The sequence below is a fragment of the Bufo bufo genome, chromosome 1 (genome assembly GCF_905171765.1).
Source record: "Bufo bufo chromosome 1, aBufBuf1.1, whole genome shotgun sequence".
NCBI classification, from domain to species: Eukaryota; Metazoa; Chordata; class Amphibia; order Anura; family Bufonidae; genus Bufo; species Bufo bufo.
The window spans coordinates 152203674-152230170 of record NC_053389.1 but is presented as its reverse complement, the minus strand read 5'-3'; the positions used below and the strand labels follow the sequence as shown (position 1 = coordinate 152230170).

Below are 26497 nucleotides of genomic sequence, written 5' to 3'. Positions count from 1 at the left end.
GGAGGTATGCAATAATAATCCACCCTTGTGCACAATGAAATAATGATGTCTCCTTTTGTACACAAAAGCAAAAATTACGTCCCTTTTGTCTCTTCATGCAGGAATAATACCCCCTTCATGCACAATAATAATTTCCTCCTTAGTGCCCCCATACAATAATAATGTCCTCCTTTGTGCCCCATGCAATTCGGCAGCATGAGTTCCCATTGAAAACTTTGGAAGGTGGATTTCAGTTGGATTTTGCAACGTAATACATGCCAAATATATGCTTTATGTCTAAAAAAGGCCGTGTGCACATATCCTTAAGGGTTGGGAGATATCACTAGTGGATGGATAACTACCTAATTGGAGGATTTATTTTGAGACTTGTACTAGTTTTCTGGCATACTAAGAGTCACAAACTTTGACGCAAGCAGGTTTTATGCAAAAATTTGTCATTTTACACTTAACGCTTCTCAATGGGACCGTTTTCAATGGTTGCTTAGACAAGAGTGCACCTGTCTAATGGCCGTTAGAAATGGGTACTCTAGTGCAATATGGTTATGGAGTAAAAAAATAATAATCACTCACCTCACCCATTTGCACTCACAGAGGCAGTCGCTCTTCTCTTGATTGAAAAGGACCTGCCGAAGGATCATGTGCTCAGCGCTAGACGTCACAACGTGATCATTCTGCGAGGGTGCAGTGATGTGACCACACTTAGTGCAGGTCCTTCACAATCCAGAGAGGAGCAACTACCTCTGCGTATGCAAATGGAGTGAGGTGAGTGATTTTTTTTATTTGCTAAAAAGAAACATTACAGCTGGGGGACACTATGGCGGACATTATTACTGCTGGGGACACTATGGGGGTCATTATAGGCCACTATGGGGGACATTATTACTGATGGGGACACTATGGGGGACATTTTGAGCCTTCATACGGGACATTATTACTGCTGGAGCCACTATGGGGGACATTATGGGCCTCCATAGGGGACATTATTACTTCTGGAGCCACTATGGGGGGGGCATTATTACTGTTTGGGGCCATTATGTATACTCAGTGCACTGCAGGAGTTGATATTTTTATAAAATAAAAGCCAATCACATTTATCTGTTTTTAATGGACATTTTGAAAGACTATGAAAAACGGATGCAAAACGGCCATTAAAAAAAGACTGATGACCAGGATGCAAAAATGGTTGAAAGATGGCCATGAAAAATGGAGTGTGTTTTAATGGCGTTTTTTTTTTTTCTTTCACTGTCATGTGCATGTAGCCTCATATTCTCTAGCAGATGACATCACAAATAGTGTTTCTAAGGAAACAAAAGTGACCGTGCCAGAATTCTAATGATGACACCACAAGAAGTGTAACCATGTTAGGATTCTAATGATGACATCACAAATGGTGCCTTAGCATGAGAGCGGCCATATTGAATGTACTGGGCTCACACTTTGTGAACATACCGTTAAGGGAGATATCACTAGTGCATAAAGTATTATCTGGGGGGATAATTTATTTTGAAACTTGTGTTAGTTTTCTGGCATAGTATAAGGCACAAACAAAAATTTGTGAGCTTACATAATGCACTTTTGAAAATTCTTAACTCATCCCTTCAGGCTCCAGCTCTGAACCAATGCCCTTAGGATACCCATAGAAAATAGGGCTGAGTACAATTTGTGCAATTTGATAATGAATTTTTTCTTTTAAAAGAAACTATGTTTATTATAAAACAGTTTAGGTTTTCAGTGCATTTTCTGAGGCGCTCTTTAAGGGAGGCAGTAGCTCTGTCACCAGGATTGGCTGGATTCAGGTCCGCTAACTTGTAGAGAGGAGGTTGGGGGTCGAACTTCTGGCAGATTTTCAGGGACGAAATAGTGTCACGAGAGGTTCCTCAGGTTGTTTTGTAGTCAGATCTTAGAAGAGAAAATATCCAAATAAGAAAAACAGTTTGCAAAAAAACAAGGAGAAGACGGAGGGAAGGGGCCAAACTTACCAGGCCTGGTGGTGCTCTTCTCATCTTCATGGGAATTTCAGATGGTTTGGATGGTAAAAACCATCTGTAGATGGTAAGTGGGCCCCAAGGGGTAGATGGTAAATGGGCCACAAGCTGCAGATGGTAAATGGCCCCAAGCCGCAGATGGTAAATGGCCCCAAGCCGCAGATGGTAAATGGCCCCAAGCCGCAGATGGTAAATGGCCCCAAGCCGCAGATGGTAAATGGCCCTAGGCGGCAGATAGTAAATGGGAACCAAGCAGCAGATGTTATTTTGATGGCCCTGGGGCAGATGTTATTTGGAGGGCCTATCGGCAGATGTTATTGCCGGCGGCATAAGGAACAAGATGTCCGCTTTCTCTTCCGGGGGTAAGAGGCCCTGATGTTGGTGGTAACCCCCTGAAGATCCTCCATCTCGACATCATCAGGATACTGGCGAGGGCCAATATCCATCTTGTCGTCATCGCTGGGAACAGATTTCATTTCTTCATCATCTGGACGCCCATGCCATTCTAATGATGACATCACAAGAAGTGCCTTAGCATGAGAGTGGCCCTATTGAATGTAATGGGGTCACACTTTGCACTGAGGGGTGTTCTTGGGATAATTATTTAATAACACAGCATCTATATACATGTCTAAAAGTAGAACTTTGGTCCTTTGCAGCCAATAACAGCACAGGTTTCATTTCATATTCTGCTCTTGGAAGATAAAATCTGCGCTGCCATTGGTTGCAATAAAAAACTTTTTTTATTTTTGCCCACTTGACCACATGTGCCCCATTGCTACAGTCCTGATCAAAAATTTAAGACCACTTGAAAAATGGCAAAAAATCTTATTTTACATTGTTGGATCTTAACTAGGTTCCAAGTAGAGCTTCAACATGCAACAAGAAGAAATGAGTGAGACAAAACATTTTTTGAGCATTTAATTAATTGAAAATAACGATTAAACTGAAGGCTGTTTTTCAGCTGATCAAAATTTTAGGACCACATGCCTTTAAAAGGCAAAATCTGTGTTAAGATGTGGATTCATTGTCATTTTCTGTCAGGTAGTCACACGTTGTCATGGCAAAGGCAAAAAAACTCTCCTTTTTGGACGTGGTCGGGTTGTTGAACTGCATAAGCAGGGTCTCTCACAGCGCGCCATCGCTGCTGAGGTCGGACGCAGTAAGACAGTCATTTGGAATTTCTTAAATGATCCTGAGGGTTATGGAACAAAAAAGTCAAGTGGAAGACCCCAAAAAATTTCATCAGCACTGAGCTGGAGGATCCAATTGGCTGTCCGTTAAGACACTGGACGATCCTCGACCCAAATTAAGGCCCTTACTGGTGCTGACTGCAGCCCCATAGCCATCAGACGGCATCTGAGACTGAAGGGCTTCAAAACAAAAAACATCTTCAAAGACCTCGTCTCCTTGAACGCCACAGAACTGCTCGTTTGGACTTTACAAGAGAGCTCCAAACATGGGACATTCAAAGGTGGAAGAAAGTTTTATTCTCTGAGAAAAAATTTAACCTTGATGGTCCTGATCGTTTCCAACGTTACTGGCATGACAAGCAGATCCCACCTGAGATTTTTTTCTACGCGCCACAGTGGAGGGGGCGCCATAATGGTCTGGGGTGCTTTTTCCTTCAGTGGAACAATGGAGCTTCAGGAAGTGCAGGGGCGTCAAACGGCCGCTGGCTATGTCCAGATGTTGCAGAGAGCATTCCTCATGGCTGAGGGCCCTCGTCTGTGTGGTAACGACTGGGTTTTTCAACAGGACAACTCTACAGTACACAATGCCCGCAGGACAAGGGACTTCTTCCAGGAGAATAACATCACTCTTTTGGCCCATCCTGCGTGTTCCCCTGATCTAAATCCAAGTGAGAACCTTTGGGGATGGATGGCAAGGGAAGTTTACAAAAATGGACAACAGTTCCAGACAGTAGATGGCCTTCGTGCGGCCATATTGACCACTTGGAGAAATGTTCCCACTCACCTCATGGAAACGCTTGCATAGAGCATGCCAAAACGAATTTTTGAAGTGATAAACAATAACGGCGGAGCTACTCATTACTGAGTTCATGTTTGGAAGTTGGATTTCTGTTTTGGGGGGGTTTAGTTTTTTTTTTTGGAGGTGTGGTCCTAAACTTTTGATCAGCTGAAAAACAGCCTGTTTTCGTTTATTCGTTGTTTTCATTAAATTGAATGCTCAAATTTTTTTTTGTCTCACTCCCATTTCTTCTTGTTGCATGTTGAAGCTCTACTTGGAACCTTGTTAAGATCCAGCCATGCTAAATATGATTTTTTGCCATTTTTCAAGTGGTCTTAAACTTTTGATCAGGACTGTATCTAAATCTCTCAACCTCTCAGTTTTCATTTTTAAAATTGCTTTGGAAAAATGAAAGCAGTTCTGTGATTGGTTGCTAGGGGCAACAAGGACAGTTTTACTGTTGATCTGACCCAATGTGCGAGATGATAGGAGAAATACATTGTGTAATGATGGTTTCTAATATATTGTGTATGAGATGGAGATGGTGGGAGTGACAAATTATGTATAAGATGGAAAAGATGCATTGTGTGTGACATGATGGGAGTAATAAACTGTGAGATGATTGGAGTGCTTACAGATAGTTATCTATAATGTTACATTTTCACAATAAAACATTTTAAAGATATTTCCGATAGTTTACAGTGGATTATTGTGCTATATACAGGACCATACATGGTTATAGTGTAATATATAGGACTATTCATGGTATGTAGTGTAATATACAGGACTATAAATAGGGTGCAGTGTAATATACAGGACTATACACGGGGTGCAGTATAATATACAGGACTATACATGGGGTGCAGTGTAATATACAGGACTATACATGGGGTGCAGTATAATATACAGGACTATACATGGGGTGCAGTGTAATATATAGGACTATTCATGGTATGTAGTGTAATATACAGGACTATAAATAGGGTGCAGTGTAATATACAGTACTATACATGGGGTGCAGTGTAATATACAGTACTATACATGGGGTGCAATGTAATATACAGGACTATACATGGGGTGCAGTATAATATACAGGACTTTACATTGGGTGCAGTGTAATATACAGGACTACACATGGGGTGCAGTGTAATATACAGGAGTATACATGGGATGCAGTGTAATATACAGGACTATACATGGGGTGCAGTGTAATATATAGGACTATACATGGGAGGCAGTGTAATATACAGAACTATACAGTGTTGGACTAGAGTGCCTAGAGCCCACCAATAAAATGTATTTTGGGGGCCCACTGTATGGATACATTCAAATATTGCCTGCTCACACAGCAGCGTACAGCAGTAAGATGCTACCAGATTATTGAATATGGGGGTCCCTGCAGCAACTTTGAGAATTTAGGTCCTGGGGAGAAGAGGACACTGGCAGCTTTCCCCTATACCTAGAAGTCATCTCATCTCTGATCGTGTCGATAATAATAAACTGGGGAGTTTCTTTAATAATCAATCAAGTGTTTTATATGTACATCGGCTGGTTGAGGTGCTGTACATTGAATATATGTATGTAGTGCAGTAAGTCTACTGTGTTATGTGCCACTTGTGCAGGGAATGGAAAACTAGGGGCCACCTTGCTCAGGGGCCCACCGGGGGATTCACCTGTAACCCTGTCGGCCAGTCCGAGCCTGACTGTTATAATGCTCACCCTGAAGTGCCCCAGTATTTATATCACCCCCTACTGTTATATCGCTCGCCCTGAAGCCCTCCCAGTATTTATAATGCCCCCTGCAGTGCCCCCTGTAGTTATATGCCTCTGTTTACTGTCCTCAAAAATTATAATTCCTCAGCCCCTCCACCATACAGTCCCATGTAAATAAAATTATTTCCCTTCTCCGCCATAGAGTGCCATGTAAATACCATCACACCATCTCTCCAGCCCCCTCTAATATACAGTCCCATGTCAATATTTCCCTTTCTATCTACAGCCCCCTCTAAAATACAGTCCCATGTAAATAACATCACACCATCTCTCCTGCCCCCTCAATATACAGTCCCACGTAAATACCATTACCCCCGCCCCAGCCGTCTTCAACATACAGTCTCATTTAAAGAACATAACTCCCTCCCCAGCCGCTTTCAACATACAGTCCCATGTAAATAACCACCCCTCAATATTCAGTCCCATGTAAATAACATCACTTCCTCCCCCAGTCACTTTCAACATACAGTCCCATGTAAATAAAATCACCCCCTCCCCAGCCACCTCCAACATGAAGTCCCATGTAAATCACAACACCCTTCAACATCCAGTCCCATGTAAATAATATCACTTCCTCCCACAGCCGTCTTCAACATATAGTCCCATGTAAATAACATCACCCTGCCCCAGCCACCTCCAACATGCATTCCCATGTAAATAGCATCACTCCCTCAACTTTCAGTCCCATGAAAATAACATCACTCCACCCCACTGTCTCATGTAAATAACTTCCCTCCCTTCAGCCCTAACATACAGTCCCAGTAAAATAACTACAACTCCCAACATTGCTCTGCCTCTCACACTGAGTAATCTACCCCTTTACTTACCTCTCCTCATGTAGCAGACCTCACCACAGCTTCTTCCCAGGACTTCTCTTCACTGCTGAGCCGTCCTCTCCTGCACTGGTTACATGACGGTGACATTATCGCAGGTCCTTTTCAGCTACTGCATTTAGCACTGATCACATGACCTGTGATGTCATCACAGGTCCTTCAGCTCTTGCAGGGCATTAGAGTCAATTGTATTGCTGTCCTGAAGATGGCAATACAGTTGTATCTAGCAGACAGGCAGTACATTCGGGGCCTGGGACAAAACATCTAGGGGCCCAGGCCCCGAATGTTTTAACCTAGCAACGCCCCTGATACTCACACATACACTGTATATATATCTATATACACACACACACACACACACACACTGTACATATATCTATATACTCACAGGTCCACTGTACATATATCTATATACTTACACATACACTGTACATATATCTATATACTCACACATACACTGTATATATATATATATATATACACACACATACACTGTACATATATCTATATACCCCAACGTCCACTGTACATATATTTATGTCGCACCAGGGCGGACTGGCTCTACTTCCTTACGGCGGATGTTCTGGCCATCCCGAAGGGATCCAGTACCTCTGGCTGTAAAGGGCTAGTAGTCTTCCTCTCTGGGGGGGTGATTCTTGCACGATTCCACAGGCCGCGGTCTCCCTCCTGCTCGGCATCTGGCAATTGATGACCGTTGTATTGATGGTTACCGACGCTATTGCCACACACGCTTGCTGTGGGAGAAGTGTTGGGGTCGCTGGTAAGCCTGGTATGAGGAGCTCCGGCTCTGGCTGGGGTCTTTCCCTAAATCGGAGCACGCCATCTGTTGAGGGACGTGTTGGATTTAAATATATATGTATATATGCCCTTACATATATGCATGTATATTGGCCTTTTTGCATGGGCCGGTCCAGGTGGTATGGGTGTATACATGGAGATGTATGTATGCCCCCTTGTCGGCATACATCTCTATGTATAATATATCCATATGCAGGTGGGCTTATTGTAGTGTCCCCACTAGCTAATGCGTGGGCACTACACAAGGGTCAATTGGGGTGTGCGTGACTTCTCCTCACTAGGGACAGGAGTGTCATTTCTAACGGTGCATATTTTATGTAATGTATAAAGTATTGTTTGTATGCAATGTTTCGTCATCAGGCCTAGTCTTTGTAGTTAGACATCCCATACACTAGAGGGAGATAGGGAGCCCCTAGTATAAATCTTCAGGCCCAGATAGAAGGAAAGGGGTTCAGAGTCAGGAGTCTGCAGAGACAAGTGGTAAGGCACCAGCTAGTGTTGAGCTGTGAGCCTTCTCCTGAAATGCAGCTGGACAGCCCAGGCTGTTAGTTGTAACCAGGGGGCTAGTAGAGGGATCCTAGCCTACCTGTGGATCAAGAGAGCCTTAGTTAGCTCTGAAGACGCCCCAGTTGCAGGATAGCACCTCCTGGGAGAAAAACAGCAGTTATCCTCCAGTCAATTCAGGACAATACCAGGTCAGATAAGTACCATGATGGACAGAGGTTATATAGAGTACAGCAAGTGCCGATATTGGAGAAAGAACCGATATACCAAGGATAAAAGCCAGCATTTAGGCATCCGGGCCTTGGCATCCAGCCAGCTAGAATAGCTGAAGGGGATAGAGCAGGGTTGCACTGTAAAGCAATCACCATTGTGTTCCTCCAAGTATCTTGCCTGTTTATTTCCTGCCGCCATCTGAAATCTACCCGTTTGTGAAGTATTGTCTGAGGAACTGCATTACCATTATTTACCAACTGAACCGTATGTACAAAGTTTAAACCGTGTTCTTTAAGTAAAAAGACGTTTGGTTTATCTACTGATTCCTCAATTCTTCCACCTGTCATTACACGGTGTGCCACCGTCCAATTGGCACTGGCGTCACGTACCTTAAAGGGACCTTGCCCTAGGCACATAAAACACCTGCAACATCCAGGGCACCTCATCCAACACCAGGCCTGGTCCCTAAATACAGAGTGTGCCCCAGATGACTTTTGTGCCAGCCTCTCCTTCACTGCTGTACGCCTGCCCAGGGTTTCCATATATAACTGTGAGTGACCCTCGCTTGCCATTGACCGTGACCTCACAATCGCATTACCCTGCAGGTCTGGCGTACCGCATTATTACTGCCCATTTATGATATTGTGTATATGTACATGCATGTAGATGTGCCCCAAACATCTATATGGATGTATATACCTAAGTGCCCCCAGGTTGGGTGGATATATATGATCCCCAGGTTGTGTAGTGTGTATATGTGTACATATATATATATTGATCAGCCTGGTTCGTTTATGACGTGGGAGTGTGTGATGTTATGTTGTAGCAGATGGGGGAAAGGCTTACAGCTTGGGCAGGAAGTCCTTTGTTTCAGTTCTAGCATTCTGTCACACGCCCCCACGATGATGTCATCACCCTCCTGTTGAAGAAGGAGGAGGGGGCTGCTTTTGGGCTATATTAGCCCAAGCCGGACAGAGGTGGGGCTCTTGGAACCTGGACTACAATCAGAGACACATGGTGACTGCTCCCTGAAGGAAGACAGGCCACATGGCCCTGAAGATGGCTGAGTAACCCTTTCCCTCCAGACCCCTAATACACCTGCCCTGATTCACCCCTTCCCTGCCACCAACTCATACCCCTGTAGCTGCCCTGTAATCTTAGCCCTTCACTGCTGCCTGCTTACCCCAGTAGCAGCTGAGTGTGTGTTTTGGGTGGGCTGCTAAGGAATGTATGTATGTGTATTGTACAGCTAGAGTGTGGGGTGGAATTAGACTTGTATTATTGTACCTTGGCCTGTATGTATTAACTCCTGCAGTGCCACCATTGTACGATTATCCCCCCCTGGTTAACCCCTATATCCGCCCCTGGTTAACCCCTGCAAATCCAAACCCCTACTCCCCTGAATAACCCTTGGTCACCTCCTCACTGTACACTTGTATGGTATTAACCCCTGCATTGCTGTACAGCCCTGAACACCCCCATTGTCAACCCTTACCTACCCTGTCCCACCAACGATCCCTGAAGCCCTGATCACCCCCCCACTGTACCTCACCCCTATTACTGTATTTGTGTCTGTGGCCTGCATACACCCCTGCAGTGCCACCGTTAACCCTTCTCGTACCCCATAGGTACAGTAAGTAGAACCAGGCCAGGGGTCCCTTAAAGGGAAAGTGTTTGTCATAACGCCTGTTGCATTTCAGCAACGAGGGACAGGGTCCCCCTTTTAGTAGGAATGGTGGTACCCAGGATAGGTATGCCACAGTGGTGTAAGGGTGGCCTAATGTCCCTTGGTGGTGTAGCACGTGTCACGGTGCTCCTACCTGGATTCACTGGAACCCCAGGTGTGGTCGTCCACTGCAGAAAAGGGCAGTTGAATGATGAGAGTGATGAAAAGAATGGAGTCCAGCCTTGGTATATTGTTGAACAATAGCTTTATTTGAACAAACTTGCATCAGAAACAATCTTCAAACTTTGTATTGGTCATCAGCAGGTTTTGGCTTAACTCTTGGCAGGCAAGCACATTCAGCTCTGCTACATCTGTCACTCTTTGACTCTTCTGTGCTGACAGGATTAAATAGAAACCTTTCCTTTCTGCTGAACTTTACTTGCTGTAGTCTGACTCTGTCTCTCTCTTTATCTTTATTCTTCTCTTTATCCAGGGGACTACACTTCCTGGCTTCTCTTGAGACTCTTAGGAATTTTGTCTGGTTCCAGCAGAGCTGATGGTGCTCTGCTGGCCTAGGCAGGGCTCCCCCAGAAGGGACGAGCTCCCTCCTGCACAACATCCCTCTTGCAGGGGGTCCTCTAGACTGACTTTCCACTAACTAAACTTCTCTCTCTCTAGAGAGGGCTGGAATGGACAAAAAGGTTCCATTCCAGATAAACTAGCTCTGCCAATATATTGCCGCCATCTGCTGGTGAACCAGGCACATTACATTATACATAACAGTTTAATAGGAAATAGAGATACACATCTTTGTAAGATATGGAATAAATACACATGATGACACCAGAGCAACCATAGTGATGTGGGCAAAAAGAGTGTATGTAGCGGGGCGTTACATACACAGCCTGGTTCTGTTACTAAATCTATACACACAGCTTGGTTCTGTTACTGTATCTATACACACAGCCTGGTTCTGGTACTGTATCTATATACACAGCTTGGTTCTGTTACTGTATCTATACACACAGCTTGGTTATGGTACTGTATCTATACACACACAGCTTGGTTCTGTTACAATATGTATACACACAGCTTGGTTATGGTACTGTATCTATACACACACAGCTTGGTTCTGTTACAATATGTATACACACAGCTTGGTTCTGTTATGGTATCTATATACTATTACACACAGGTTGGTTCTGTTACTGTATCTTGGTATTGAGCTTGAAAGTGGGTGCCCAAGTTCAAATTTTTAAGGGCAAACTACAGGGAGGCTGTTAAAATAAAAATGAAAAAAATAAAAACACTTAAACTCACTTTCCTGACCACTATTCGATCCAGCACCACTGCTCTCTCCTGTCCACCACGCTGCAGCTGGGACATAGCGGGTCATTACTAGGCTTAAATATATGCCTTTATTAGGCGTATTTCAGGTTCAGATTGCGCCGCAGTCTGTGAAGTCTCCCTGCTCACGCCAGGTCTAAGAAAGTGGGCGTGGTGTGGGCGGGAGGCTGTCTTACATTAACAACTGACTGAGGATCTGTCGACGTTATGAAGACACCGGCGCCTCTTCGCCACTGCCAGCTATGGGATTTATTAAAACCCGGTGTCTAAAATGCGGGTCTTAATAAATGTGCCTCGTAATGTTTTAGCTGCTGCAGTGACACGCCTGTATACCGTACATGACTGCTGTAACCAATCACTGGCCTCAGTGGTATACAGCACTCATGGTCCCAGCCACCAGAGAGGCCGGCGCTTTTTTTCTATAGTGTGCAAGCACGACCACCACTGATGGATTGCCGTGTGGTCTCAACCATAGAAACGAGCAGTGCATAATGTGATGAAAAATTAAGCCAGCAAATGGAGCAATATGGACAATCACAATACATTAGTAAGTGCCTTAACTTTCTCTACGTGATAAATGCCACTTGATGAAGAGAGACAACCCATTTAATGAAAACCTCAATCCAGAGTGCTCTGTACCTCAGACTGGGCTGAGGATTCATCTTCCAATAAAGACAATGACCATAAGCACACAGTCAAGACAGCACAGGATTGGCTTAGGCACAACTCTGTGAATGTCCTTGAGTGGTTCAGCCAGACTTGAACCGAAATGATAGGTGTGGGTCCCACCTCTGGGATCCGATCTTGTCTAGAGAACTTGGCCACCAAAATGAAGGACAGCATGCCATGCAGACTGTGAAGTGCTCTCGATTTAATGACATGGAAGTTCCGAAAATAGCCGAGCAAGTGGGCTGAAATATTTGGGACTGTCAGACGTACCCGATCCAACATCTCTGTTCACTTGGAGGTCCCGTTCTGGAGACAAAAGTGGGTCCTAGCGATATGTCATCTATGTTCCAGGTAGATATACCCCTTTAAGTAATAAGATTTAAAATGTAACAAAATCAATCAGTAGTTCTACAAAAAGTTTCTGTGTAGCTCCAGCTATTGACAATTAACAACTGTTCTTACTATTCCCCTTGTCCATACTATAAAACTGTTTAGGGACACAACCATTTGACAAGAGGAATAGTAACACTCGGTTATTAACCTCTTCACTGCGGCCATACGGCTATATACGTGCTATATTTTGCACATACCCCATGCAGATAGCAAGTATATAAACGTCATGGCAATTCTTCAATACAAGCGCTGGATTAAAGCTTACAGTCCAGTAATGCCAGCAATAAGAAAAATTTTACATATTAGGTATTGCCACGTCCGTAACAATCTGCTCTATAAAAATGTCACATGACCTAACCCCGCAGGTGAACGTTGGAAAAATAAATAAATGAAAACTGTTCCAAAACAACCAATTTTTTGGTCACCTTGCCCCTCAAAGTGTAATAATGAATGATCAAAAAATCAAATATACCCAAAAATGGTACCAATAAAAACGTCAATTATTTCTGCAAAAAAAGAGCCCCTGCACAAGACGATCGGCAGAAAAATAAAAAAAATAAAGCGTTCAGAAAATAGACACAAAAACAAATATTTTTTTTCAAAAATGCTTTATTATGTAAAACTGAAACAAAGAAAGTAGACATATTTGAAATAATTGCGTCCGTAACAACCTGCTCTATAAAAATAGCACATGATCTACCCTGTCAGATGAATGTTGTAAAAAATAAAAATGGTGCCAAAACAGCCATTTTTTGGTTACCTTGCCTCACAAAATATAGAGCAATAAAAAATCATATGTACCCAAAAATAGTACCAATAGTACCAATAAAACTGGCACCTTATGCCCTAGTTTCCAAAATGGGGTCACTTTTTGGGAGTTTCTACTGTAAGGGTGCATCAGGGGGGCTTCAAATGGGACATGGAATCTAAAAACCAGTCCAGCAAAATCTGCCTTCCAAAAACCATATGGCACTCCTTTTCTTCTGCGCTCTGCTGTATGCAGGGGTGTTTCTGTAAACCACAGAATCAGGGTAATAAATATTGAGTTTTGTTTGGCTGTTAACGCTCGATGTGTTAAAGAAAAAAATGGATTAAAATGGAAAATCTGCCAAAAAAGTGAAATTTCGAAATTTTCCTTTAATTCTTGTGGGACACCTAAAGGGTTAACAAAGTTTGTGAAATCAGTTTTGAGTAACTTGAGTGGAGTAGTTTCTGCAATAGGCTCATTGATGGGGGGATTCCACTATGTAGGTCCCACAAAGTGACTTCAGACCTGAACTGGTCCTTAAAAAGTGGGTTTTGGAAATTTTCTTAAAAATTTTAAGAATTGCTTCTAAAATTATAATCCTTCTAACGTCCTAAAAAATTAAAAATGACATTTCCAAAATGATGCCAACATAAAGTAGACATATGGGGAATGTTAAGTAATAAATATTTTAGGAGGTATCGCTTCCTGTTTTAAAAGCAGAGAAATAGAAATTTTGAAAATTGCTAATTTTTCGAATTTTTGGGTAAATTTGGGATTTTTTCATAAATAAAGGTGAAATATATTGACTCAAATTTATGACTATCATGAAGTACAATGTGTCACGAGAAAACAATCCCAGAATGATTTGGATAAGTAAAAGCGTTCCAAAGTTAATAGCACATAAAGTGACATATGTCAGATTTGCAAAATTAGGTCAAAAATGGCTTGGTCTTGAAAGGGTTAATTTGTTCATAGATTTCCAGGAGGAATAACAGAAGAACAGGACAATACAGAGATTTATCCTAGAGACAGATTATTTCATAAATATGGCACATGTAGTTTATGGCCATCTTTATAATGCAGATTATTGCTCCACCTTTGCAGCACATTTCATTTGATAAGTTTCCAATGAGTTCCCTAAAAATCTAAGAAAAATGGAAACTTAAATCCATTACATTCATAGAAGAAATGTCTTTTCAATAAGTATTATTAAAATAAAAAAAAAAGATGGCAGAAATGGCTGAACGCTATTGGTCAGTTCCTGCTCACATCACAACCGTGTAACCAGGACAACTGTGGTGCCCGCATCTGAATGGTAGGTGGCAGTTGGAAGTGGCAGTTAGAGTTGACTGGCGACGGGGGACATACCTGTATCTGCTGACCTGATGGAAAGCGCTACAATGGATTCGAAGGAAGAGGAGATTGTTGTGAGGAAGAGAGGAGCGAAGAAAAGAAGAGGAATTTCTGACTCATCGGCTGATGAGCAGAAGGTGATGGAGAAAGAAGAGGAGACTCGCATCGGGAGGAAAGGAGGGAAGAAGAGACGGACCATCCTGACCTCAGCGGATGAAGAGAAGGAGACACCCAAGAGGAGCAAGAAGAGGAAGAAGAGAAGACCATCCAGCTCCTCCAAGAAGACGTCTCCTAAGGATCAGCTCATTCAAGTGAAAGAAGATGTGACTAAAGAGCCCAAATGTGCCAAGAAGAGAAAGCTCATCCTTATCTCTTCAAAAGGAGCAAAGAAGTCCCTGATCAAGGAGGACGACACCGTGAAGACAGAAGACCGGCAGGAGGACCAGAGAGTCTCAGGTAGATGCACATATACAGGAATACACAAGTTATACATCCTGGACACTTTGTTATAACTTTACATTAATCTGATCTGTAGCGCTGAGACCTGAGACAAGCAGAAGGAAGGGGCTTCCACATTTACAGCTGGGGGATTATTAGGGGTGGGGGAGGGGTGCTAGCCGCCATGTATACTGGGTGCTCAGTTCCATGGAAGCGACAACAAGCCATTCTGTCTTGGTCAGGGTATTTAGATACAGGGCTGGGGCAGTAAAGTGTGAATTAGGTCATACACAGTCCAATCTTAAGCATTTCATGTTATTATAGCAATTATTTCTAATCCCCCCAATAGTATCCTGTATGAGTTGTCAGCAGAGCCTGTGCATGGACAGAATACAGGCTGTCATAAACAGCAGCCCATAGTGTGTACAGTACACACTGTAACAACCCTGCATGCACAGGAGTGATCCTGATACATGGAGCAATGTGCCCCTAATGGAAATGATTAGAAGTGGTCAGGAGCTCCAAGGCCATAGAAATGTACAAGGCCACATGCCAAGCCCATGTTTACACCTCACTGACCTCCAAGGTGACTTCTAATATTTTTAATAATGTATTCTAGGAAGTGCATTACTCCTTGTGATACACCCTGTAGCTGCTGCAGAACTTCTTTCTTTAGGCCACTTTCACATGAGGATTTTTGTAATTCAAACCCAGGAACAGAAAATACATAAGAAATGCAGAGTTTTCCATGATCCTTCCTCTCTGTGTAGGTTCCACTCTGGGTTTAGAATCACAAATACTGACCCCAATACTGACCTTAATATGTAAGTGGGAAAGAGCCCCCAGTAATGGACTGGGAGGAGGTCTGCAGCATCTGAGCTGTGTAATGCTGTTCTGCAGCAGCTTTGAAAACTCTATTTATTTAGGTGGTTTGAGGTCTATATATATTATGGGGCGAGTATGAACTCCAGGATTCGTATTCAGGGGTCTGGCCTGCAAGTTTACAAAGTTTTTGTTTTTATGGGGATCACTGTAAAAATGATGGTATCTGTATCTGGCCGGTCATTACAGTCATGGTGATACTAAATATATGTGTTTACTACATGTGCAAAATAAAATATTCTAAAACCCAGAACTTTTGTATTTATTCAACAGACCTTTAATTTTTATTGGTACCAAACATACAACTTTTTGACCACTTTTTATTCCATCGTTTGGGAGGTGAAGTGACCAAAAAGCAGCAAATCTTACATTGTGTATTTTTTTAAGTGTTCACTGTATGGGATATTTTAATAGGTTGGAAGTTTACAGACATGGTGATACCAGTTATGAATATATGGTATTGTTTGAATTTTTTTTCACATTTATCATATGAAAATTCATTGTTTAACATATTTTTTAAATGTTTTGAAACCTTTTATTAAACATTTGACACACACTGTGTATGGCGTCTGCCCTATACACTCCACTGCGAAATATGTATGTCACATGTCAGGAAGGGTTAAAGGGGTTGGTATTAAAATATCAAGATATTTTTCAAAGGAGGTGATTGTCTTAACAAGAAAAAATAAAAACAGCCAATTCACCATTTTGGGTCATCTTGTGCCACCCCCAAAAAAATTAACAAAAAGTGACAAAAAATTTGTATGTACCCACAAAATGTAGCAATAGAAACTATAGTTAATTTTGTAAAATACAAGCTCTCATACAGCTCTAAAATATAAAAAAGTTGTGGCTGTCAGAAAATCTTGAGGCAAAGAAATTTTTGTTTATTCAATATAACTGCTCGTATCCAGAGGTTATGACCACTCCGCAATCCAGCAGAGGTGGCCATGCTTGTACACTATAGAAAAAAAGTGCTGGCCTTTCTGGTGGCTGGGACTGCAGGAGTGCGCATAGGCCGGCACTTTTTCCTATAGTGTGCAAGCATGGCCACCTATACTGGAATGCAGGGTGGCTGTAACCCCTGGATATGAGCAGTGTATAATTTGATGGAAAAATTAATCAAGCCAGCAAAGGAAGCAATATGGACAATCACAATACATTAGTAAGGGTCTTGTATTAACTTTCTCTACATGGTAAATGCAACTTACTGTACTGAAGTGAGACAACCCCTTTAGGGGGTTAAGGTACTTGGACTGGGGTCTGTATTTATTTAGGGGGGTCTGTTTTCTGTATTTATTTTGGAGTCTGGTCGGAGTCTGTATTTATCTATGGGTGCTAGATGCTATTAACCTCTTGCCGTCACACTAATGCCGAAAGGCGTCAGTGCGGCGGCTCTCTCGGGTCTCAATGACGCCTATTGGCGTCATCTCGTGAGACCCGAGATTTTGTGTGAACGCGCGCGCGCTGCTCGGAGGTCATACTACAGCCTGCCAGCGATGATCATTCGCTGGCAGGCTGTAGATGTTAAAATAATCACATCAGAAAGGTATATTAGACGCTGTTTTGTTAACAGCGTCTGATATACCTGCTACCTGGTCCTCTGGTGGTCCCTTTTGCTTGGATCGACCACCAGAGGACACAGGCAGCTCTGTAAGTAGCACCAATCACCACACTACACCCCCCCCCTGTCACTTATTAATCCCTTATTAACCCCTGATCACCCCATATAAACTCCCTGATCACCCCCCTGTCATTGATCACCCCCCTGTAAGGCTCCATTCAGATGTCCGTATGTGTTTTGCGGATCCACGGATCCGCAAAACACGGACACCGGCAATGTGCTTTCCGCATTTTGTGGATCTGCACATTGCCAGAACTATATAGAAAATACCTTTTCTTGTCCGCAATTGCGGACAAGAATAGGACATGTTCTATATTTTTGCGGAACGGAAGTGCAGACCCGGAAGTGCAGATCCGCAATTCCGGATCCGAGCGGGACAAAGTCTGTCTCCATAGAAATGAATGGGTCTGCAAAACCGTTCCGCAAAATGCGGAACAGAATTGCGGACGTATGAATGGGGCCTAAGGGTCCCTTATCACCGCCAGTTAGTTAGCTACTTGTTAGGTAGTTAGCGCCCAGCCCACCGCACCTTAGTCGCTTATTAGCGTCTTCACGGTCGCTAATCAGCACTAGTACTATACAGTATCTGTAAGTGATCAAGACTGATCGCAATCAGATCTATATCAGTACATTAGGGTCACCTTAGGCTCTACAAAAAACGCAGTGTTCGCCCGATCAGGCCTGATCTTGTGCGCACACTTGCGTTCAGTCCGCCCCACCGCAGTGACAGAAATGTTTTTTTTTTCTGATCACTGCAAAAAACACCGTAAAATCGCTGCGGCGCTATAAAGATCACTTTTGAGGGGCATGGCGAGTTCATAGATTTTTTTTTTGCCACAAGTTAGCGAAAATTGATTTTTTTTTTGTTTTTTGTTTTTTCTTACAAAGTCTCATATTCCACTAACTTGTGCCAAAAAATAAAATCTTACATGAACTCACCATACCCCCTCATGGAATCCAAATGTGTAAAACTGCCCTGTGAAATCCTAAAGGTACTCATTGGAATTTGGGCCCCTTTGCGCATCTTGGCTGCAAAAAAGTGTCACACATGTGGTATCGCCGTACTTAGAAGAAGTAGGGCAATGTGTTTTGGGGTGTATTTTTACATATACCCATGCTGGGTGAGAGAAATATCTCTGTAAATTGACAACTTTGTATAAAAAATTGAAAAAAAGTTGTCATTTACAGAGATATTTCTCACACACAGGATGGGTATGTGTGAAAAGACACCCCAAAACACATTGCCCTACTTCTTCTAAGTACGGCGATACCACATGTGTGACACTTTTTTGCAGCCAAGATGCGCAAAGGGGCCCAAATTCCAATGACTACCTTTTAGGAGGGCATTTTTAGACATTTGGATTCCAGACTTCTTCTCACGCTTTAGGGCCACTAAAATGCCAGGGCAGTATAAATACCCCACAAGTGACCCCATTTTGGAAAAAAGACACCCCAAGGTATTTCGTGAGGGGCATGGCGAGTTCATGTAAAATTTTATTTGTTGTCACAAGTTAGTGGAATATGAGACTTTGTAAGGAAAAAAATAAATAAAAAATAAAAATCATTTTCCGCTAACTTGTGCCAAAAGAAAACAACTTCTATGAACTCACCATGCCCCTCACGGAATACCTTGGGGTGTCTTCTTTCCAAAATGGGGTCACTTGTGGGGTATTTATACTGCGCTGGCATTTTAGGGGCCCTAAAGCGTGAGAAGTAGTTTGGAATCCAAATGCGTAAAAATGCCCTGTGAAATCCTAAAGGTACTCATTGGAATTTGGGCCCCTTTGCGCACCTAGGCTGCAAAAAAGTGTCACACATGTGGTATCGCCGTACTCAAAAGAAGTAGGGCAATGTGTTTTGGGGTGTATTTTTACATATACCCATACTGTGCGTGAGAAATAGTTGTCAATTTACAGAGATATTTCTCTCACCCAGCATGGGTATATGTAAAAATACACCCCAAAACACATTGCCCTACTTCTTCTAAGTACGGCGATACCACATGTGTGACACTTTTTTGCAGCCTAGGTGCGTAAAGGGGCCGAAAGTCCAACGAGTACCTTTAGGCTTTACAGGGTTGCTCACAATTTAGCCCCGCCCAAAATGCCAGAACAGTAAACACACCCCACAAGGTATTCCGACCCCATTTCGGAAAGTAGACCCCCCAAGGTATTCACTAAGGGGCATAGTGAGTCCGTGGGAGATTTTTTTTTTTTTTGCCAGAAGTTAGCAGAAATGGAAACTTTATTTTATTTATTTTTTCCTCAGAAAGTGTCATTTTCCGCTAACTTGTGAAAAAAAATTAAATCATACATGAACTCACCATTCCCCTCCGCGAATACTTTGGGGTGTCTTCTTTCTAAAATGGGGTCATTTGGGGGGTATTTATACTATCCTGGTATTCTAGTACCTCAAGAAACATGACAGGTGCTCAGAAAGTCAGAGCTGCTTCAAAATGCGGAAATTCACATTTTTGTACCATAGTTTGTAAACGCTATAACTTTTGCGCAAACCAATAAATAAACACTTATTGGATTTTTTTTTATCAAAGACATATAGCACAATAAATTCTGACACAAATTTGTATAGAAATGTAATTATATTTGAACAATTTTACCAGAAAAAGTAAAAAATACACTTTTTTGAGAAAATTGCGGTCTATTTTGATTAATATCAGAAAAACGAAAAATCTCAGCAGCAATCAAATACCACCAAAAGAAAGCTGTATTTATGAGAAGAAAAGGAGGTAAAATTCATTTGGGTGCCAAGTTGCATGACCGAGCAATAAACCGTTAAAGTTGTGAAGTGCCGATTTGTAAAAAAGGGCCTGGTCACTAGGGGGGTATAAACCTGTGGTCCTTAAGTGGTTAAATAGAATAATATAGTCCCCCACCTATCACCATTCCAAGTCTATGGAACTGCTGGAGATAGCCCAGCTCTGTGTTTGGCAATGCTGATTCATTACAGTTGTCAACAATGGTCTATGAGAGTAACAGAAAGGGCCAAGACAATCGATGTGGTATTAAAGGGTTTCTACCACCAGAAATACTGTTATGTAGCTGACTGATATAGCGATGCGCTAATGTCAGCACTACATAACAGTGTGTTTCTAACATTAGTCCCTGCAGCCGTTTTTGTTACCAATTACCAATTCCCGCGCCTGTGCTTCTGTATTCTCCCGGCGCCGGCTTCCTCACTGCGCCTGCGCCAACTACGTTACAATGAGGAAGCCGGCACCAGGAGCGCGGCATTCAATCACTGCGCCTGCGCCGAATACAGAAGCGCACGGCGCAGGCGCGGGAATTGGTACGAGATACTGAGAAGTTTCACGTCAATCAACAGGAGCGGGGCGGGCTGGAGGGACGCGATGGGCGGCTGAAATGGTTAGTGGACAGAGCCCTCTAGGTGCTAATGACGCCCACATAGCACCTAGAGGCTCATTAGCATATCTATAAAAGTGCTTTTTTAACAAAAACGGCTGCAGGGACTAATGTTAGAAACACACTGTTATGTAGTGCTGACATTAGCGCATCGCTATATCAGTCAGCTACATAACAGTATTTCTGGTGGTAGAAACCCTTTAATGCCTCAGATAGGAATATCCCTTTAAATGTCTTATCCTGTTTTTCTATTATTTCCCCCCCAGTTGAGGACAGTGGTGTTCGGCCAACCTGCTCTAGAAGCACAATCTCCGAGAACATCAGGGGGAGATTATTATTCCATCATGTGCTCGGGCTGGGAAGTTATGGAAAGGTCGTCTTGGCTGAGGACACTTCTAACCATCAGAAGTATGCTGTGAAGATCATCAGCAAGAGATCCATGCTTGCCGACTGTGATGAGGCGGATGTGTTGGTGGAGCACCGAGTGTTACAGCTGGCATCTGGGAGCCCCTTCCTTGTCCACGCGGCCTTTGCATTTCAGACCAAGGTACACTACTGACAACCTCACTTTTATCAAATGTCTCCACTCATAACCCAATCAGTATAAAAGGGGCCAGCAGCAGTCGCTGGAGAACCCAAGACCCTTCACTGTAAGACCTGACAGAATGACTATCCATGTCAGAGCGAATGGGTCTGGTAGAACTGCAGGGACCCCCAGTTATAAGAAGAACAGGGGTCTCTGAAGAGGTAGTTTGCATACATGACCAATGCTTTATTTAAAACTCCATTAAAACACATACAATGGCTGTGTGCTCTCTGCTTCCGGGTGTGTACTCATACGCTCCGCGATCTGCAAGATGCGGCTAAAGAGGGGATGTGTGCTATCTTTTGAGGATCGGTGTCCGTTTTTCGCAAATCCGCAGTTTGCGGTCTGGAAAAAAGGATGTGGTCATGCGAATGGGACCTAAGGGTTGTCCACCATGTCTCCATCACAGGACCAGGACAGATTTATAGCAGCTACAGGAAACCATTGAAGGTTCCTATTCAATAACTGCAAGCAGAGATCATAACTGACAATCTGATACAGAAAGATTATAAAACTGTATAATCTTTCACTATATACAAAGAATAACCATTACTTAATGAAACTGGAATATCCCTTCAAGGATTACAGAAGCCACTGCTATATTCTGTACAGTAAATGTGCAAATGTGATCTGATGGTTCAGTAATGGCGTCTTCTATGTCACAGATGCTTGTTCTACTTGGGCTGGAATACATGAGCTGCGGGGACCTTGATCAATTCCTGAGGATGAAGGGGCGGCTTGACATCCCCAGTGCAAGGTAAGGCTGGATACAAAACCTCAGCTAAACGGTCAGAAGATGCCATGAAATATTAGATACAGCGTCCTGCCTCATGTACATCACACTGATGAGATCTGCTCCCCCGTTTCTTCTCTACCAAAGAAGGATTGAAGAAATGTTAGGGAATGTTTCCCCTCTTCCTTGGGCTCTGATCCTCCATCTGATATTAAAAGACATACAGGAGAACAGATCTCCCCCGTGTGATGTGAAGAAGCCTTAGTCACATTCCCAGGTATTAAAGGGGTTCTACTGGGAATGGTCAATGGTCACAAGCAACCTGTCCTAGAATGTGACTAGAACTGGTTTCCTCCAATAGCTGAGCTGATTAATGGGGTGAGGGATGTTAAGCCACCATGCAGCCCTGGCAATAAGAAATTGCCTCCTCAGTTGACAGTGATAAGATATATATTTTGCCTCTTATTTTACTGATTGGTAAGAATGTCTAACAGTCTTCTGTGTTATCCTCGCATTATATTCATTTTGTTACTTTTCTGACAGATTCTATGCCGCTGAGCTCGTGTGTGGCATCCAATTTCTCCATTCGAAGGGAATCATCCACAGAGACCTCAAGCCCGAGAACATCCTGGTGGCTGAGACGGGCCATATTAAGATCACGGATTTCGGTCTCGCACTTGACAACATGCTTGGAGACCGCACAGCCACCGAATATGCTGGGACAAAGGGCTATGTGGCTCCTGAGGTGAGAAAAAGGGGGTTTCCTCATTTCCACCATTCCATTTGTATTAAAGGGGTTTTCCAGGTTTGGAATATCGGTCGCATATTCTCAGCTTCAGCCATTAATATCACATTGGTGGAGGTCCGACTCTTGGCACCTCCACCTATTACCTGTTTGAAGGGTCCTCATTGATGGTCTGAGCTCTACCTCATTGATTACTGCACGCCATCTACTTGATGCCGGCTACTGTAGCTTCTTCTCATTGACGTGAATGGGACAAGGCTGTAATAACCTGCAGGTAGCGCCCGGCCCTTCATACAGCTGATTGGTGGGGATGTCGAGAGTCAGACCCCAACTGATCTGATACTGATGGCCTATTCTGAAGAAAGATAATGAATATTCTGAACCCAGAAATCCATTTAATAATGGTAATTATTCTTATTATTAATCATTCATTTTCAGATCATTATGTATTGATGAATGCCTCATCTTAACTCATTCCTTTTTACAGACACAGGGGAAGAGTTATCAAGACTCGCACTTTCTGCGCCGGTCTTGATATCTCCTGTGTTGCTCCTGCAGTCCATGTGCCTTACCAAAAATTTACGACATCTTCGAGCGTCCGTACATTTCTGGCTTCAAATGTACCAGAAAACTGTCATAGATAAAGATAAATTATTCATGGGTGGCTGTCCATGCCCCTGTGACAAAAAACAAAACAGCAATTCTGGCGTTGAGATGTTTTTTTTTTTTTTAATGGTGTTCTCTTAACAGCAATGCTTCTGTATTATTGCAAATTGTTATTTTCATGCTTTTTTCTACAGAGTGTATGAGGTGCCCCTACAGCAGCAGATGACTTTGTGGTTACAGTTTATCTGCAGCTGAATGGAGGCAGAACATCTTGTCCTCATTCAGCTAAACACCTTGTGTGACCCAATACTACGCTATGCCAGCAATGGCCACAGCCTGAGCACCTACAGTGCGGGTTTATAGTATAAGCCGTGTAGTCACTCTTCTCTCCTTTCTGGCAGATGCTGGCTGAGGAGGAGTATGGCGTCGGAGTGGACTGGTATTCATTTGGTGTCATCTTAAATGAAATTATCACCAGTGAGTGCACTTACCATCCTGCACGCTCCGGCGCTAAAGACATCATTAAAAAGGTCAGTATGTTCCTACATGACACTACTGTACTGTATACAATGTTACATGACAACCTGTGATAGGAGACATCTCCCCCTACAATGCCCCATAGTGCACCATGATCTCCTTCACTAATACTCACCACTGTAGTGTTCAGGAGGGGTCGCCCCTCAGGATAGCAATACACAACCAGCACTTCTGTAGTATACAAGGTGACAACACTGGTCTCCACCAGAGAGGATGCCGAGTAGGATGCTGGAGCCACAACTTCTCCAGCACAGACTCAGCAATAGCACAAATGTCTGCCAAGAGCTCCAAGGACTGCCCTGGAGCCAGGTTACATAGGAGCAGCAGGAAAATATCATTTCTATTCTCCCATGGTAACATTTTTGGGAAATACTGACCTAATGGATAATTGGAATGAGAGTTTCCCTTTAAAGTAAGAGCCTGGTACGCGTAGTTAATGTACTGAGGACATGTCTACACACTTAGTCCACCCCTCTGAGTTTATGTAACAAGAAGCCACAGATTTCTAAAATCTCCCATTGCTGACACTACAGCCTGAGTCCAGCATTCAGACAGAATAAACATTAGGCAAAATTTATCAAAACTACTACAAGAGAAGACAAGTGAGAAGTCGCCCAGGGAAGCCAATCAGATTGCAGATTTTATTTCCCAGCTAGCCTCTGAAAATGTAAGAAGCCAATCAGATTGCAGATTTCATTTCCCAGCTAGCCTCTGAAAATGTAAGAAGCCAATCAGATTGCAGATTTCGTTTCCCAGCTAGCCTCTGCAAATGTAAGAAGCCAATCAGATTGCAGATTTCATTTCCCAGCTAGCCTCTGCAAATGTAAGAAGCCAATCAGATTGCAGATTTCATTTCCCAGCTAGCCTCTGCAAATGTAAGATCTGGAGTCTGATTGGTCATTGTGTTCATTAGTCGTTATAGTCACTAAGTTATAATTACATTCCTCATTTTCAGCTCCTCCGGAGAGATCCTGCCAAGCGCTTAGGAGTCCACGGGAACATCCGAGGCCATCATTTCTTCCAGCATATTGACTGGGTCTCTGTGGAAGCCCTTCGGATGGCCCCACCACACATCCCTGTAGTAAGTAAATGAAGAGAAGCTCTTCCCTGCTCTACATTCACGTTATATACTGTATAGGATTCTCAATGTCAGGGGCCTGATATAGGGTGGCTACTGGCTTCACCTCAGAAAGCCGGACCTCACTCACCACGCCCCCAAACCGATTAACCACGCCCACATCGATAGTTGTTGAATGAGTAAGATGGCATGTAAGATGCTTTATACTCCTCCAGAAAGACTATATCTTATTATGGTGGAGGATGAGTACATAAGGTGATCATATTATATGTGAAAATACTACCACCAGAAGCTTCATATCAGGTCTGTGACCGCTTGTGATGATCATATCCTCATTTTCATCTATTTATTTGCTTTTAGCCATCTACACCTCAACACTGTGCCAGGCAATTCTACCTGGACAGAATGGAGGCAGCAGCGGCCAAGAATGGACCTTTACCATCTAAACATCAGGCCATTTTCAGAGGGTTTCCATTTGTCACCCAGGAAACCCTCCACCCGCTCTAATGTCATCAGAGCAATATGTCCTCCTGAGCTCCTGGAGACGGACAGAAGAACAGACCCAGGTATATAGCTGGAAATAAGTGGTGTTCCTATACAGCTGTATGAATTTCCTAATGATTCAAGATTTAAGGTGCTCCAAATGTGTAGCTTCAGTTTTCTGACCATTAGGCTTCATGTACACGATCGAATGTGTTTTGCGGTCCACAAAACATGGATACCAGCCATGTGCATCAGGCATTTTCCCGTTCCGTATGTCCCGCCATATTGTAAAAATGACTATTCTTATCCACAAATCGGAGAAGAACAGGATATGTTCTATTGTATTTTTTGCAGGGTTACATACGGCTGCATGGATGCGGACAGACGGATGACATCCATGTGCTGGCTGCATTTTTTGTGGCCCCATAAGGATTGGATCCGCCTGTGATCTGCAAAAAATACATTCAGATGTGGACCAAAAATATAATCATGTGCCTGGTGCCTTAAATGGTTGTGTAAAATCCCTCATCTTCACATGAGCACTCAGTCTTTATATATTATACCACATCTTGTGGTATCTGTATTGATTCATCCTGTCATATATCCTACAGTGTGAAGACCATGAAGAACTATGACAACAGGACCTGCGATTGGCACTGGGCTGAAGAAAAATAACATCTAGAAGACACTTGATGAGAAAGGACACTGGTCCTGGATCTCACAGATCAACGCTGGATGACTGTGAGTAAGTATACGGGCATTTGATCCAGGGACTATATCCCCACTGCCATATTTGCAGTCAGGAAGGAGTGTTTTTCCCCTTAGATCAGGACAGATTGGCAAATGTCATAAAGGGGTTTTTTCTCACCTTCCTGTGGATCAACACAGTTGCCCTTCCCCCAATTCAGCCATTCCCCTAATCAAAAGTACAATTCGGACCACCTTTTGTGGACAGATTATTTAGTAATTGATTCAGGGACTAATCTGAGTGCCATGCGTGGAGTCGGGAAGGAATTTTTCCTCATGTGAAGCTGATGGCCGAGGCTCAGTGAGGTTTTTTCGCCTTCCTCTGGATTAATAATATCTGATCCAGGGAAATAGTCTGACTGCCCTAAGCGGAGTCGGGAAGGA

At 43.2% G+C, this 26497-nt stretch overlaps 1 protein-coding gene across 1 annotated transcript; it reads left to right on the top strand.

Annotated features, from left to right (window-relative positions):
• Positions 1 to 14321: 14321 nt before the first annotated feature.
• LOC120996552 (protein kinase C delta type-like) lies at positions 14322 to 25390 on the top strand. The gene is made up of 7 exons (XM_040426571.1): positions 14322 to 14730; positions 20865 to 21145; positions 21850 to 21941; positions 22461 to 22662; positions 23670 to 23798; positions 24761 to 24886; positions 25244 to 25390. Exons 1-7 carry the CDS (start codon positions 14322 to 14324, stop codon positions 25388 to 25390), a joined length of 1386 nt encoding a protein of 461 aa, XP_040282505.1.
• The last annotated feature ends 1107 nt before the right edge of the window (positions 25391 to 26497 follow it).

Coding starts and splice junctions, on each gene's coding strand:
- LOC120996552 (XM_040426571.1), top strand. CDS start 14,322: ATGGATTCGAAGGAAGAGGAGATTGTTGTGAGGAAGAGAGGAGCGAAG. Junction 21,146..21,849: donor CCTTTGCATTTCAGACCAAG/GTACACTACTGA, acceptor TCTATGTCACAG/ATGCTTGTTCTACTTGGGCT. Junction 23,799..24,760: donor CTAAAGACATCATTAAAAAG/GTCAGTATGTTC, acceptor CCTCATTTTCAG/CTCCTCCGGAGAGATCCTGC.